At 39.0% G+C, this 16,443-nt stretch overlaps 1 protein-coding gene across 3 annotated transcripts; it reads left to right on the top strand.

Annotated features, from left to right (window-relative positions):
* Nucleotides 1-229: 229 nt before the first annotated feature.
* LOC117707250 (membrane-spanning 4-domains subfamily A member 12-like) lies at nt 230-14,769 on the top strand. Of its 3 annotated transcripts, XM_076917415.1 has the most exons (8): nt 230-339; nt 1,893-2,079; nt 3,089-3,357; nt 9,775-9,912; nt 10,445-10,501; nt 12,445-12,561; nt 13,781-13,891; nt 14,073-14,769. In XM_076917415.1, the coding sequence occupies exons 3-8, from the start codon at nt 3,097-3,099 to the stop codon at nt 14,178-14,180; spliced, it is 792 nt and encodes a 263-aa protein (XP_076773530.1). In that variant the 5' UTR covers nt 230-339; nt 1,893-2,079; nt 3,089-3,096; the 3' UTR covers nt 14,181-14,769. The 3 variants fall into 3 exon arrangements, with proteins under 3 accessions (XP_076773530.1, XP_076773534.1, XP_034356611.1); XM_076917419.1 differs by lacking the exon at nt 1,893-2,079 and having other exon boundaries at nt 230-335; nt 14,073-14,768; XM_034500720.2 differs by lacking the exon at nt 1,893-2,079 and having other exon boundaries at nt 14,073-14,765.
* The last annotated feature ends 1,674 nt before the right edge of the window (nt 14,770-16,443 follow it).

The following is a 16,443-nucleotide window of genomic DNA, read 5'->3' as shown; positions in this document are numbered from 1 at the left end:
GTGAGGGTCAGAAAGCAACGGGGCTGGAGAAAGGAACAGGAAGTGTCTGGGAGCATCAAAACACACTTCCCAGCATAAGTGAGTCAGAACACATTTCCCAGCATAAAGTACAAACAACATCATACTCAAATTTACAAATGGGGTGATAATGAGCAATGAAAGGACTTTGGAACTATATAAAGATGGGATAGGCTTATTTGAAGCAAGGAAGTAAAGGTACTTATAAACTCCAGAAAAATATCCAAGACCAGAGCAGAACTTGTAGCTGAGAAAGAGAAAGCCCCGAGGTGCTGGGGAAGCTGCATAAATCCACTGAAACCACCCTGCCTTTCCCAGTGGGTATGAAACGGGGCTGAACTGTTTGGGTGGGTTTGCTGCTGCATTCTACTCTCTGGGTTGGAGAGGTGAAGCCCATTCTTGAATCTGTATTGAGACAGTTGAGGAATGAAAGAAAAACCCAGAGAGAAACAAGACAATTGTTACAATTACTACCAAAGGCTCTTTAAGTGCATCTATAAACAAATACCCATATATGTAAATCTAATGCTAAGGGTAGTAGATGCAGGTGTATGAAGTTCCATAAATAGTAACGGGCAAGCAGGAACCCTTGGTGATAATGTTGTGATCGAGGGTCCCATAACAGAGACACGAAAACACATAGTTTCTGAATATGATTCACTAAAGAGGCTTCTTTGCGGAAAGTAAAGGCTGGGAAATCACCCTTCACTGGGTCAGCATTTTTCAATATGTGCTGAAAGATGATGTTTTCAGACGTATGTCTGCATGACTCTGTTGGAAGTGTAATGTTTCATTATATGCTATATTATACATTCTAAACAATAGTATCACTTTCCTTCTGTTCAAACAAAGGTGGAAAGGAGGAAGAAAGAAATTACAATCATATTTTTCCCCATCTTTATTTGAAATTAGCTCATCCGCTGGTTTTTCTACTATTGCTATGGTCCCTCCCTATGCTTTATAATTCATCAGAACTTTGGTGTTTTTATGTGTTCACATGCTTAAAAATAGTTTGTGGTAGTTCTCATTTTTTAGAAAAAAAAAAACCCAACTGGTTGTAAATAGCTTATCATTTGCTAAGAGAAAAAAAATGTGCTAACTCCATTTAAAAAAAAAGAAAGAAAGAAAGAAAAGAAGCTATGAAAATAGACTCAGCATTGAGCTGACTGTCTTCCCTTTATATGGATCCTCATTTTGATTGGAGGATCAGTTTGGGTCCTCATTTTGATTGGAGAATCAGTTAACCCTGTTTCCCTGGCATCACTTTCATATCTACATACTGGGTCATTTTGATATGAACCAAAAAACTGTAGAACTGGGTCATTTTCTAATCATTTTCTAAAACTTCAGCAGATTGGGCACAAATCCATCCTGAGATGGGTTTTCCAGAGTTAGGTATTAGTAGTCTATGAGAAACTTCCATGTTCAAAACCTAGATAGTAGATAAAAAATCAGAAATGGAAAAGTCTTTAAATTTCCCTAACAAAATTATCAGAGACAAAATATACACTCTGTGTGTGTGTGTGTGTGTGTGTGTGTGTGTGTGTGTGTCCCTCTGTCTCCTTCCCCTCTCATAGGAACATTTAATTCTATACTTTTTAAAGCCCAGGAAAATTCTTGTTCTGATTTTATACACCCGTCTCCTGTCTCTTTGCTCTTGGCATTGACCAGTTGAAGTTCAGCCCATTTTACCAAATGGACATGCATCCTCTACTTGGAATAAGCTAGAAGGCTTGGAGTTCTAATAACACAATAGTCACTGCCATTCAGCAAGCTCTTGACCTATGCTGGAAACTCTTATAATGGCTTTATGAAAACTGTCATCATTCAACCTTTATTCTAACCATTTTAATGGCACATCTGTCCTTTTACAGTTCAGGTACAGGAACTAACAGGAATTTAACTGAAAAAGCTACTCAAGTTAGTGAAGTATCAAGTTGGAGACTAAAAAGAACTGGAGTAACATTTAGTCTTAGAAACTGGATCTACAAAATACATGGCTCCTGTTTCAACAGTTATTTCCATGTCATGAGGATCACGCCTCATAGGCCTAGAGGAAAGGTATTCTTTTATTGTTTTTAACACCATATTGCAAACATAATAGCAAAGAAAAGTTCAACAAACTTGCTAAACACATAGCTGGTATCAGAGCGAGAATTCTAAGCCCAAGTTGATATCTGTAACTAAACACAGTACAGAGACCCTGTGGTATTTCATGAATGTTATTCTAAAGAGCTCATTTGAAGCCTGCTGAGGAAAAGCATCACTATCTTACTGTTGACCTGTTATATCGACAAACAGAAACTATACTGGTGTCAGTAAAACAGTTTGGTGGCAAGGAATGTGGTCCAAGATTAAAATTATTTAGTAGGGAAAGTTGCTAGCTCACATACGGCCATTCATATTAGGTCTCTCTATTTCTATTTAAATAAATTACTCTTGAGGGTTCTTACCCATTCAGCATCTCAGGCCCAAAGTGGCCAAGGGAATTTTGTTGGAAGTAAATCTCCATAATTAAATGTGGACAAAAATCACTAGTAATCCTTGAAGAAGGAAGACAAAAACTCCTCACCAAAAACACTGTGTTCAGTATCCTTAGATTCACTTTTGAGATCTTCTCTGCAAACCATCTTCTTGTATTTCACAGGTGTCAAAAGAGCCCTGGAGCAGGGATGTCTTCACCCTTTGTCTAAAGCATAAAATAAACAACCTACATGTGCATCAGACCACTGGCATTTTAATAGGGGCACTTACTCAGACCATGTATTCACAGAGTCCTGACATTTCAGTCCCCTTCTGCCTTTCAGAAGCAACAGACTCCGGAAAACACACACACACACACTAAACTAAATATAAAGAACTGAAAACTAGATCATCTCCTCCTTTACTTCTTTTGAAACTTAGGATATATGGAATTACAAGGTCAAATGAGAATCATATTTCTATTACTTGTCACTAGCCAGTATCTGCTCACTTGCTCTCTCCTATTTGCATAAAAACTGATGACAAGATATCCTTTAATTTCTTTTCCTGATAAATGTGTTACTTCTGTATGTTTTTTACTGCTTAGGGGACACAATGGCATCTTCCCAGACTGTCTACCCTGGAATGTGTGGCACCATCCCGAATCCTTACCCACCAACAAGTTCCATGGCTCTTCATCCTCAACAACCTCTGGGGTTTTTAAATGTAAGAAACCAAGTACAGACTGGGCAAGTTTCCTTCATTACATCTCCAGGAATCTTCCCTAACAATCAGCTGGGTCGAGATGTGCCAACAGTAAATCCAGCTCCAGGAGCAGCAACAAGCAACGTTAAAGATGCAGCAATAGCACTTGGGGTGAGTGTATTTGCCACTTAGAATTTTAAGATTGCATTTGCAAGACTTTTATGCATCTGCCAGTTATAAATAGTATATCATCCAATGAGCAAGCACATGTAAGTACTATTACATTAACTGTGTCTCTCTCAGAAAGAAATGGTCATTCTGTGTATGAGTCACACTAGGTTAATTTATTTTAGATTCAGACACAAGTCTAAGAGTTGGCAGAAGGCTCTCCCTAGCAGGAAGATCTAGACAAGAGCCCGACTACTTCTTGCTTGAGCTCACTACCTCTGAAAGTTTTTTTAGACAAGTTATTAACCTATATTTCTATAAAGATTAATTAACTTTAAAGCAATCAAAGTTGATGTGAACTGGAAATCCACAGTCTTGTTTCTCTAAGCATTGTAAGCACACATGACTTGTACTAAAGATTAAACATGCCTAAACAGTACTGACTGTCATAGTTAAGCTTTCCCATGCCTCTTCACACACTCCCACCAACCTGTGTCATGCCTCTTCCTGTGTACAGCTCCAAAATACTGGCTACAAAAGTCAGTAGACCCATCTTACCAGCTAGTGCTTTGGGTAATCTAGTTAAGTCACAGTGTTTGAAGCAAGTAAAAATGATCAGTACCCAACCCTCCACTCAAGCAGCCAATCTACACTGGGAAGGTGGCTCCTTGGATCTTCTCCTGCCAAGTGGGGCACATTCCCTGCAAACTCATAGCTCACAAAGCCAACCCCACACAGCTGCTGAAAATATCTTGAAGCACATGCAAGGCACAGTCTCTGCCTGCAGGGAGCCTATGGCCCAGCTAGGGAAATCAGGCAGTACACACAAGGATGTAAACTAGAGAATATGTTAGAAGGTGATACTGAATGAGGTGACCCAGGCTTAGAAAGGCAAAAATCTTCTGTTATCTCTCATATGCACATCCTACCTTTTACTGTTTGTGTGGGGGGGTGTGTGTGTGAGTAAGGGTGGCTACTAGCTAGAAAGCTAGAAAGGAGATCACAAGAACAGAAAAAGATGTTGAGGAAGGGCAGCTTCTGAGAGTGGGAGGGTATTAGAAGGATGCGGGGAAATAAATAAGAAGAAAAAAGAAAAGACATAACAATGATTTCATTTGTAAATGCCATAATTAATCCTAGTACTTTATATACTAACTTGAAAATAAAGTAAATAAGTAATATTCAGAGTGTAAGGAGGAAAAGAAGCAGGCAGTGAACAGATAGTGACTTGAAGTTGATCAAGATGGGCATTTCAAATGCATGGAGTTCAGAGTGAGACATACAAATATCAGAACAAGAGAAAATGACCAATATGAAGTCTTCAGGTGAAATGTGTATGATGTATTTGATGAACAAAAGAAGGACAATAAAGTGCAGCAGAATGCTTAAAGCAAGGAACAGTGAGAAGATGGCCAGAGGGGAGACGGGGAGCATACCTGGTGAAATCCCTGGAGCAGACAGCTTTGGATTTTACTGTGTGGAACAAAGATCCATTTGGAGCATTCTGCCTTGTACAAAAGACATATGTGATCGAAATAAATTTAAAGAAAAGATAAAGTTCTACTTTTAAAAAACATGATTGGCAGAAGCTGGGTCCTCTCTATGAAGACTGTGAAGCTACAACCCTAGTTGTCATGATACTCCAGGGGCCACAGATGGTTGAGGTAAATTATCTGTGCCCTTCACTCAAAATCACTGTGTTGATCAACTTTAATTGTCAATCTGGCACAACCTAGAATCACCTGAGAAGAGAAACTCAATAAGGGACTGTCTGCAATATGTTGCCCTTTGAGGGATTATCTTAATTAAGTTCATTGATATGAAGGGGGTGGATCCAACCCACAATAGGTGACACCATTCCCTAGGCATGGAGTTCTGGACAATATGAGAGTGGAGAAATCAAGCTGGGCATGAGTAAGTGAGCAGGTGTACATACTCCTCTATCTCATGTGATATGACTAGTCCTTTGAAGTTTCTGTCTTGCCTTCCCTACAGTGATGGACTATAAACTGAGATTGTGAGCTGAAAATAAACACTTCACCCCCTAAGTTACTTTTTGGCTAGGATATTTTAACACAGCAACACAAAGGAAACTGGGGAAGAACTCAACAGAAATGAAACTAGGAAAATCACCAAAAATATAGAACAAGTTGACTGTCCAAGGGTTAATCAGTGAAGTACACAGCCAGGGCTATAAGGGTAGAAAAGAGGGGCCAATGGGATCACAGCTGCAGCGGCTTCTCATCAAGATGAACGCAAGGATGGGAAATTTACATTCACATTTTGCTCGTGGAGAACAACTGTGGGAACAAATCTGAAGTTAGATGTAGGAGTTTCTAATCTAAGATGTAGCACTGGCTAAAAGTGGATCCATCACCTCTCAGAATCTGTGTCTAAAGGATGATATAATTTGTAGGTGTACAAGAAAAACTGTTCATCCTAAACCTGACAAAGAACTTCAGCAAAGTGGCTGGTTATAAAATCAATTCAAACAAATCAGTAGCCTTCTTCTACTTGAAAGATAAAAAGGCTGAGATAGAAATTAGGGAAATGACACCCTCACAATAGTCACAAATAATATAAAATAGCTTGGTGTGAATCTAACCAAGCAAGTGAAAGATCTGTATGACAAGAACTTCAAGTCTCTGAAACAAGAAATCGAAAAAGACCTCAGAAGATGGAAAAATCTCTCATGCTCATGGATTGGCAGGATTAATATAGTAAAAATGGCCATCTTGCAAAAAGCAATCTACAGATTCAATGCAATCCCCATTAAAAATCCCAACTCAATTCTTCACAGACTTAGAAAGAGAAATTCTCAAATCCATTTGGAATAACAAAAACCCAGGATAGCAAAAACTATTATCAACAATAAAAAAATTTCTGGAGGAATCACCATCCCTGACCTCAAGCTGTACTACAGAGAAATAGTGATGAAAACTGCATGATATTGGTACAGAGACAGGCAGAAAGATCAATGGAATAGAATTGAAGACCCAGAAATGAACCCACACGCCTATGGTCATTTGATCTTTGACAGAAAAGCTAAAACCATCCAGTGGAAAAAGGACAGAATTTTCAACAAATAGTGCTGGTTCAACTGGATGACAGCATATAGAAGATTGTAAATCGATCCATTGTTATCTCCTTGTACAAAGCTCAAGTCCAAGTGGATAAAGGACCTTCACATAAAACCAGATACACTGAAACTAATAGAAGAGAAGGTGGGGAGGAACCTTGAATACTTGGACACAGGGGGAAAGTTCCTGAACAAAACACCAATGGTTTATGCTCTAAGATCAAGAATTGATGAATGGGACCTCATAAAATTTCAAAGTTTCTGTAAGGCAAAGGACACTGTCAATAGGACAAAACAGCAACCAACAGATTTCGAAAAGATCTTCATCAATCCTACATCTGATAGAGGGCTAATATCCAATATATACAAAGAACTCAAGAAATTAGACTGCAGACAACCAAATAACCCTATTAAAAATGGGGTATAGAGCTAAACAAAGAATTCTCAAATGAGGAAACTTGAATGGCCAAGAAGCACCTAAAAAAATGTTCAGCATCCTTAGTCATCAGGGAAATGTAAATCAAAACAACCCTGAGATTCCACCTCACACCAGTCAGAATGGCTAAGATCAAAAAAACTCAGTTGATAGTAGATGCTGGCGAGGATGTGGAGAAAGAGGAACAACATTTTTGGTGGGATTGCAAGCTGGTGCAACCACTCTGGAAATCAGTCTGGCAGTTCCTCAGAAAATTGGACATAGCATTACCCCTGAGGTCCCAGCTATACCACTCCTGGGCATATACCCAGAAGATGCTTCAACATATAACAAGGACACATGCTCCATTATGTTCATAGCAGCCTTATTTATAATAGCCAGAAGCTGGAAAGAACCCAGATGTCCTTCAACAGAAAAATGGATACAAAAAAATGTGGTACATTTACACAATGGAGTATTACTCAGCTATTAAAAACAATGAATTTGAGAAATTCTTAGGTAAACGGATGGAACTAGAAAATATCATCCTGAGTAAGGTAACCCAATCACAAAAGAATACACATGGTATTCACTCACTGATAATTGGATATTAGCCCAGAAGCTCACAATACCCAAGATTCAACTCACAGACTACATGAATTTCATGAAGAAGGAAGACCAAGTGTGGGTGCTTCAGTCCTTCTTAGAAGGAGTAAAAAAATACTCAAGGGAGCAAATATGGAGACAAAGTGTGGGACAGAAACTGAAGGAGGGGCCATCTGGAGGCCATTCCACCTGGGTATCCATCCTATGTGCAGTCACCAAAGATAGATGCTGATGTGGATGTCAGGAAGTGCATGCTGACAGGAGCCGGATGTGGCTGTCTCCTTAGAGGTCTGCCAGAGTCTGACATATTTAGAGTCAGATGCTCACAGCTAACCATTGAACTGATCAAGGGGTTCCCAATGTAGGAGTTAGAGAGAAGACTGAAGGAGCTCAAAGGGTTTGCTGGCACCATGAGGAGAGCAACTATACCAACCAACCAGAGCTCCCAGGGTCTAAACCACCAGCCTGGGAGCACCTAGGGAGGGACCCATGGCTCCAGTTTTATATGTAGGGGAGGATGGCCTGTCTGACATAGGTGGGAGAAAAGATCCTTGGTCCCATGAAGGCTGGAAACCAAGTGTGGGGGAAATCATTGTTGAGGAGTTGGGGGGGTAGGTGGGGGCACATCCTCATAGAAGAAGGAGGAGGGGGGATGGGATAGGGGGTTCCTGGACAGGGGGTGGAGGGGAATGGGGTAAGGGGATAACATCTGAAATGTAAATAAAATAGCCAATTAAAAAAATTTTAAAAAGAAAAATTAAAAAGTAAAACTGTTCAAAGAGAAGGTTCATGGCTTTCACAAGGTTCAGTGCATTTCAACAATATATTATTGTTTTAACATATTTATGAAATTGTTATTTTTCCTTTAATTCAATTTAATTTTATTTGGTACATATTAATTGAAGAAATAAACACAGAGGTTTCTGTGGCTACAATCTTCCTGGGTAAATAAGATATAATCATAAACTTGGGACAAAATGAACTATGGATTTGTTTCTGAGCTTTGGACCTATATAGCAACTGTTGTTTCTCAGAAATCCATGTGTACTCACTCTACAAAGAAAGTTGTGATAAGAGTTACAAAGTAAAAGATTTAGCCCTTAGCATTGGTAAAATACCTCTTACGTGGTATAACAATTGCATTCCAGCATTTAAAAAACAAGCAATAGGAGGGTAGGAAAGACTGTGGTTAAGAGTGCTCACTGCTCTTGCAGAAAACATTCCCAGCACCGGCATGGTGGCTCATAACTGTAACTCCAGTCTCAGGGTATCTGACCTCCAACCCCTTGGGACATCCTTGAGCATCGCCAGGCACACTTGTGATGCACAGACATTCATACAGGCAAAATATCCAGGTACAGAAAATAAAATAATAATTTTTGAAGTTAAAAATTATGAAATATAAAAGCAAGTAATGTCACGGGTTTTACATTTTAAAATGTGAGAGGAATTTACAAAGCAAAAAGCAAATCCATTTGACTAGTATAACAATCAAGACAACTCAGAACAGGTGGAACCAAGCTGAGCCTGAAAAGTTCAGATTACAAATGAGTTTTGGAGTCAGTCCACTGTCATGCACTCTAGGCATCTGCCCCTTCATAACTGTGTACCCTTGATTTCTTATGGCTTTGTGTCTCCATCTCATTGTTGGCACACTGACATGAAATAATATATGCAAGATATTTACAGTGTTATTGGGCATGTGGTTAATACTCTAGGAGTGACTTCATTTCCATTGATTCCTTTTCTCATGACTAGTGTTGCCTGGACAGAGAACTGCTTTACTTATGCAAGACAGTTTCTGTCACCTCCAGTCACAGCTGTCTTTACAAACAAATATACTCATGGGGGATACTAGAGATGCTTAAGTAGTCATACTTTCTAAAGACTTCTTTGTAGTTCATTCAGAAATCAAAGAAAATGTATTAAAATGTTCATCATGTGTGTGCATGTGTATATACATGTGTGTATGTGTGTGTGTGCATGCATGCATGGGCACATACATGGAGGTCAGAGGGCAGTTTGAAAGACTCAGTTATTTCCACCATAAGGGTCTGAATAACATACACTTGGTCATCAGACTAGACAACAAATGTCCTTACCCACTGAACCATCTCACTGGCCCCTCAAACAAAGGTTTTACCTGAGCCCCTTCCTCCCCTGCTGTTTCAATATACATCAAAATATTCACTGTTTAGGCGAATTCTCGTGGATCCTGGTAAAATGGACAGTAAATAAACAGGAATGACTTTGATTATAACGTTTCACAGGCTATTAATAAAGAGGTTATTTTAAAATGCCTCTCTGCTTTCTTTTTCAGGGAGTCCAAATCACAATCGGATTGATGCACATTGGCTTTGGAGTTGTTCTCGGGTTGTTGAGCCCCTATTACTATATGACTTGGGCATTTTCCTCTATTGCTTTTATCGGTGGATATCCATTCTGGGGTGGAGTCTTTGTGAGTAGATTGCGAGAATACCTCTCCCTGTGCAGGATGGGTGTCCCCAGCCCGTTCACAGCAAGGTTCTTGAAAACTTCTGTGTCTAATGGCTGGGGAGTTTTTAGAAATAATGGTTCTGATTGAGCAGAAGAAAGGGGGCCCATCGACCCCCACTTCAGACTTAACTCCACTGCAGCTTAAACTCATCCCTAATGCAGAACCAATGTGTTGGATGGAGGGTCTTGAAAGGGGATGATCCAAAACATGACAAAGATAGACCATTGACAAGATGAGGCTGAGAATAAGACGAAGTTGAGCAGGAGGCTCAGCCATGCAAACAAACTCGAAGTCATCTGTTAGCAAATTCTTTATATGCAAGGAAACGAGGGTGGGCAATTAGAGATTTGTTCCCAAGAGTTAATCTAAAGAAAAATACTGAGGTGTGTGAGAGGGAAACAAATGAACATAACTAGACCAACGTCTTGTGCAAAGAGACATTCCCAGGCGCAAGCAGAGAACCTACCATTCACAGATTTGTCTATGCCCACAGTTCATTGCTTCTGGCTCACTCTCCATATCAGCGTTCAAGAAGTTCTCTCACTGTCTGGTAAGTTAGAAAACTTATTTCTACTTCTTAAATGCCTTTAGAGATTGGTTTGATTTACTAGCAAGGGAAATCTGAGATGGTAGATTGGAAGAGTGTGGGTGGAAGGAAGTTCTTTCTCAAAATACCTGCCAGCTGCTGGGTAGTGCCTGCGCTGGAGCAGGGGATCAGAGCATTCCTTCTGCTGCTGGGAAAGGCAGAGCACAACATTCAGCTCTTAAAAGCACAAAAGTGGGAATCAGTAAAAGTAAGTGTTGTTTATGTTTTCACCCGCTGGCTCCTTGGTTCTGTTGGATCACATAGCATTCAGAAAAAAACAAGAAAGAATCTAGAAGCCAATAAACCACCACCTATGAGCCACTTCAATAACAAAGTCCTGGTGTTCACTGCCATTCCTCAGCTCCATCTTGTATTTTCACTTTTCACTGTAACTCCTATTCTCACTCAGACTGTCTCTGTTGTCAGTTCTTTACATTGACATGAGAGTGACCAGTTCAGAGCATAAGAAGAGCACACAGAAATGACCATAGAGACTGGGCTTTGATTCTCCCAGTCACAGTACGCCCCTTGTAATTTCCTAGTTTAATGGCAAACCAGGAGAAAGATATTTTTTTTGCATAAACCTAGATCAGAAATGGTCTCAAAATTATATGAGGTTGTGCACAAGAACAAACGAGGGGAAAGATAAAAACATGGAATCATATTTTCCATGCTCTCAAGATAAAACAGTGGATTATGCTAGAATCAGAATCAGCTTAGTCTGATCAGTTGCATCTACTATAATCCAAAACAAAACAGAGCTTCCTTCTCTATATAGGTCCCACCCCTCAGAGGCTGTGTAGAAAGAGACTCTACCTTTGGGGGTTGTACAACTACATAGGAAAGTATAAAGTCAGATACTAAGACCATCTCATTCGTGGTAGCTGTTAAGAGTTGAAAATTACATCATTTTAAATATATAGCAAAGTATCTATCACAGAATGCCAATTAAAAGTCTGTTAAAAGTTCTTGCAGCTGAAGAGATGGACCATTAGTTAAGAGCAGACTTAAGTTTTCTTCTAGAGGACCAGGGTTTCATTGCCACCACTTACACAGTGACTCATGGTCTCTGTAGTTTCTAGGGGAGAGGATTCAATGCTCTCTTCTGGCTTCCTTGGGCACTGCATGCTCATGGTACACAGACATGCATGCGAGCAAAACTCCCAGATAAAAAATAAAATTAAATAAATTTTTTTAAACCTCAAGTTTGTTCTTTTATTGTTTTTACAAAGTAGAGTTCTTTTTTCAATTTTTACTTCAAATCTTTCATAAAATATATTTTGAATATTTTCTCTTCCTTCTGCCAACTCCTCCCAGATCTTTCCAACCTCCCTACCCATCCAGCTTTGTGTTCTTTCTGTCTTTAGAGAGAGGAGAGGTAGGGATGACTAGATCTTACCCCTGGATCCTCAGCCTTGAGAAGAGGTTGATGAAGGTGTCCCACGCAGAACTGAGTGCTCCAAAATCTCTCACTCTCTGCACACTTTCCAGTTGTGTAGTAGAGATGTTTATTGTAAACAAAGCTGTTACATAAATGTGTTGTATGGCATTCTGCTTCAAATTACATTTACATTGTTTTTTAATATTTCTATTACTTAAAATATTTACAGCTTCTTGGGGGTGGAGGAGCCTGACAGCTAGGATACAGTGTGATTTTCACAACTACTCAGAAGGGCAGAAGAAAGACTTTATCTCAACTTCGAATATTATTCGAATATTATATGCTAGGGATACAGGCCAGTGGTAAAGCACTTGCCTAGGATGCATCAGACCTTGAATTCAACCCTCAGTACAATCAAAACTAAAACAAGATGTCAAAGATTAAGAACTATGAATTTGGAAAGACTCCCACTCCCTTTAATTCAGTTGTCTTTTACATGGGTTACTGTTCTTATTACCTCTATTAGGTGAGGAGCACCCTGATAATAAACATTTTTAGCACCATCTCTGCCTTTGTTGGAGTGATTCTGTTTCTGTTTGATCTGAACATCAATGGCCACCATTATCAAAACTACTGGATGGTGGTAAGTGTCCTGCCATTGACCACATGACTGTTCTCTCTTCACTGCCAGATTATATCCATTGCTGGCTCCTATTTACTATACAGTGGCTCTGTTGAGAAAGTTCTATTTCCAACTCTACTCCTAGGGGTGTGATTGCTAAGATACAAAGTGAAAAAAATTATATTTGCAGATAGATGAAGTCAGAACGACCATCCCATCACCATCACAGGAGCAATGGACAGAGCTCAAATTTTTTATTTTTTAAGGCAGAAATAACATTAAACATTTTACCTTTTGTTTAAAAAGAAGAAGCAAAAGTGACTATTTTTCTCTTGACAATATTTAATGTTGTGAGAAACAAGTAGGTTTGAGGTTTGACACCTATATTTGTCTATTTCCATGAAGAAGTTGAAATAGTTTAAAACAAAGATAATATAGTTAAGTGACCTATCAATAGAATTCATTTCCTTCAGTAGAATTAAAGTCAAAAATGAAAGTGTTTCCTGTCTAGTTCTTTCTTCTTCCTGTTGCAGGACATGTGAATAAACTTCACAGCTCAGAGCCTCTACCATGAGCTTCACTGCTAAACTGTTGTGTGCTCTCTTAAACCATGAGACAAACTAAGTCCTTCCTCAGTCATTTCTGTCAGGAATTTTGTCACATAATTGAGAAATTTACTAACATAACAGGCATCTGCAACATGGGACACAGCCCCTAAAAGCCTTGACAAGGGTTTCATAACCTCATAAGTAAGATTTCCCTCAGTCCATAATGAGAACTAGAGCTGTGCATATAGTGAAATAGCAGTGCCTTCTCTAGAGACACTATCTTTTTCTGCACTTTGAAAGTCTGCATAATTACAATAGCCATGTTTTAAGTGGCTTTTTTACAATGAAAACAGGAAGATTGTCTGTTTGTATGCAATCACCTCCTAATTGTTTCTCTATTGTCATCAAATGCTTATTTTGAAGAAATACAAACTTCTTTTGATTTTTTTCTTTAAAATATCAGAAGACTTTTCCTTTCAGCAAATAGACTATTTAGGAAAAATGGAATATATAAGTGGTTTTTTTTTTTTTTCTTGGCAACAGTCTTCTTATTGTTATAAAAAGAAATGCCACTCACAGAGTGAGTTGAACATTAGCAAGATAGCACTTTCAATGAATGGACGTGTTTCTGACGTCCACCCTGAGACCCTCCAGTTCAGCCTAACTAACGGTCTATGTATTTATGATTTCAGCTTTCTGGGAGAGGAATTGCAGGTGTGCTGGCAATATTTTCCTTGTTGGAATTCAGCATAGCGTGGGCCACGGTCTACTTTGCATACCAAACTATCCTCCATGACAAAAGAGTAAGTTGGTTCTCTTCTTTGTAAAACTAATCTGAATACATACTGGAGAAGTGTGGGCTTGAGTGTCTGCCAGACCCCACTGTGAGCTGACTACTAAACTCTCTGTCCTCCACTCTGCTGGGACAGAGGAGAATGATTGGACTGTGTAACAACTCTGCTTGTTTTCTCTTACCCTTTCTAGTCTGTCCCGGATGCTCCAAATGTGTATACGGCCAACCCTTGGATGCAAGCGTCCTCGCCAGCTTCTCCTATATATGACAACATTCCAGATTATGCTCCTAGGCAATAACAGGCAGAAAGAATCACTGGTACAATTTCATGTAGTAAACCTCTGAATTTTTTTTCTTACAAAGCTGTTATTTTGGTGCCCACAGTGTGAATATATTTAGTGCCTATATTTGGAATTTGTTCCTAGGCTCATGGCTAACAGTCACTGGATTTTCAACCAGAGCCTTTCAGCCAACTTCTTACCATTACTGCCATAGAGGCAGAACAAGAAGGTTGAACACTAACTCTGCAATGTTCTTAGCATTAGAAACCTTCTATTCTCATTATCTTTTTTCACAATAAAACATCATGGGGAACATAAGCCTCTTTGGGTATCTTTTTTGCATTTGTTAGGGTCTGATATTGGTTGGATGAAGTACATCTGACAGACAGCAGCAAGGTTTATATTTTTACAAGGTGAAGATTATTACAGTGTCCAATCACTGGAATTCCTGGGTCATCTTCCTCATGTTCTGTTCAGAAACCACAGATCCAATCATGTTTGTTGGGGCCCATGTCATTTTATATATCAATATTGTTGCCAACTAGTTGACTGATATTTATATATTTTATTAATTTTTTATTTTATAAATTACCATACACAGTATTAAGTATCTTAAAAGTAATCTGTTATAATTCACCTGTTATAATTGTTGCCTCAGAGGCTTACTACTGAATAAGCATACCCTTTCTAGTTCTTCCTAAACTTTAGCTGGCTGATTTAACTCAGCTAGCTGTTCTGGCCCAAACTCCTCTCCAAGCTGACTCATTCAAACTGGCTTCTCTCAGCTTGTGACTGAATTGCTGTGCTTGGCCTCATACTAACTCTGGCAATCTGTTCTAATCTTCTGGTTTGTTCTGTCTTCACCTGCAACCTGTCTCTGTAAAACTGCCCCAATAGAATTGCCTCTGCTGATCTGCATGGAACTGCACAAACTCTCAAACAAACTGAACTCCACTGTACTCTACTCAGAGATGTACCATGCCTAACCATATTCAACTGGACTGCCTCTCTCCCTCTCTCTATGCAGCTCTCTTAAGTCACCTTTCCTTCCTCTGCTGTTCTCATGAGAGCCGGTTATATCCTTTCTCTGACTCATTCAGTCAAATCTTTCTCTGATGTGTCACTTTGTCTTCCCCTCAATTAGATGTCACTTTTAAACAAAAATGGCTGCTTCCATCTATAAACTAACCTTACTTTCATTGTTTAGGATTAAAGGTGTGCATTAAGAGTGCATCTGTATTCCAGCCAGATCATACTGTAATCCATAGCATGTCTGCATTCCAGCCAGATTATATAGACCTAGAAGGTATTTGGATGTAATCCCTTGCCAGAGCAACCATGTTGCTGGATTAAAATTTCTCTACAAATATCACTATGAAATTAAGGGAATTGTTTTTAATACATCTTTAAAATATAATTACATCTCTTTCCCTTTCCTTACTACAGTCCCTCCTAGGCCTCCTCTATTTAACTTTTCCCATGTCCCCTCCCACTCTCAAATGGATAGCCTCTTTTGTATTACTGTTGTTACACATAGATGTATATATATATATATATATATATATATATATATATATATACACATATATACACATACACACACACACATATATATATACATATATATATATATATATATATATATATACACATACATACATATACAAATATATAACAGTAACCTGCTTAGTCTTATTTGGTTATTTGTGTGTATGTATGGTTTCAGAATTGATCACTTTGTATGGCTAACCAATTATGGGGTTCATCAATGAGAAAAGCTAATTCTTTGTCTATGAGTAGGACCTCATCAGATTTCCCCACTTCCATATTAACATGTCAATTAATACTGCTTCTGTTCCCATCTTGTTTATGTAGCCAAGGTACCACTGCACAAGCTGCTAAGAGAGGGAAGCATTTAATAGTCCTAGCCAATTGTGACAATTATGAATCACAACAATGGCATGATATTCATAAAGGTGAAGTAAATGGCACTGACTATTGGTGGTAACCCACAGCTGCCTAACTGGACTTAGCCCCACTCATAGAAGACCTATTCATGGATTTTAGAAGAGAATTGACTACTATCACTTTAAAGGCCAGCATAATTCCTAACCACATTCTAAATCGTATGCTTATACTCACCAAGTAGCTACCACCCCTCATCAAAGAAGCTTATCTTTGCAGCAAATGGAGACCATCACAAAGAACTACACCTGAGCACAATGCAGATCAATAAATCCTGGGTGGTCTCTATCCCAGTGGATACACCTTTATTACAGCA

Source organism: Arvicanthis niloticus, chromosome 1, assembly GCF_011762505.2.
Source record: "Arvicanthis niloticus isolate mArvNil1 chromosome 1, mArvNil1.pat.X, whole genome shotgun sequence".
Lineage (NCBI taxonomy): Eukaryota > Metazoa > Chordata > Mammalia > Rodentia > Muridae > Arvicanthis > Arvicanthis niloticus.
Note: the sequence above shows the minus strand (reverse complement) of the source record. Positions and strands in the feature narration are given on the sequence as shown.

Bases quoted from the DNA above. Each gene is read 5' to 3' on its own strand.
- LOC117707250 (XM_076917415.1), top strand. From the start codon at position 3,097: ATGGCATCTTCCCAGACTGTCTACCCTGGAATGTGTGGCACCATCCCG. The intron at 3,358-9,774 runs GTGAGTGTATTT...TTTCTTTTTCAG, and splicing joins ATGCAGCAATAGCACTTGGG to GGAGTCCAAATCACAATCGG. The intron at 12,562-13,780 runs GTAAGTGTCCTG...TTATGATTTCAG, and splicing joins ATCAAAACTACTGGATGGTG to CTTTCTGGGAGAGGAATTGC.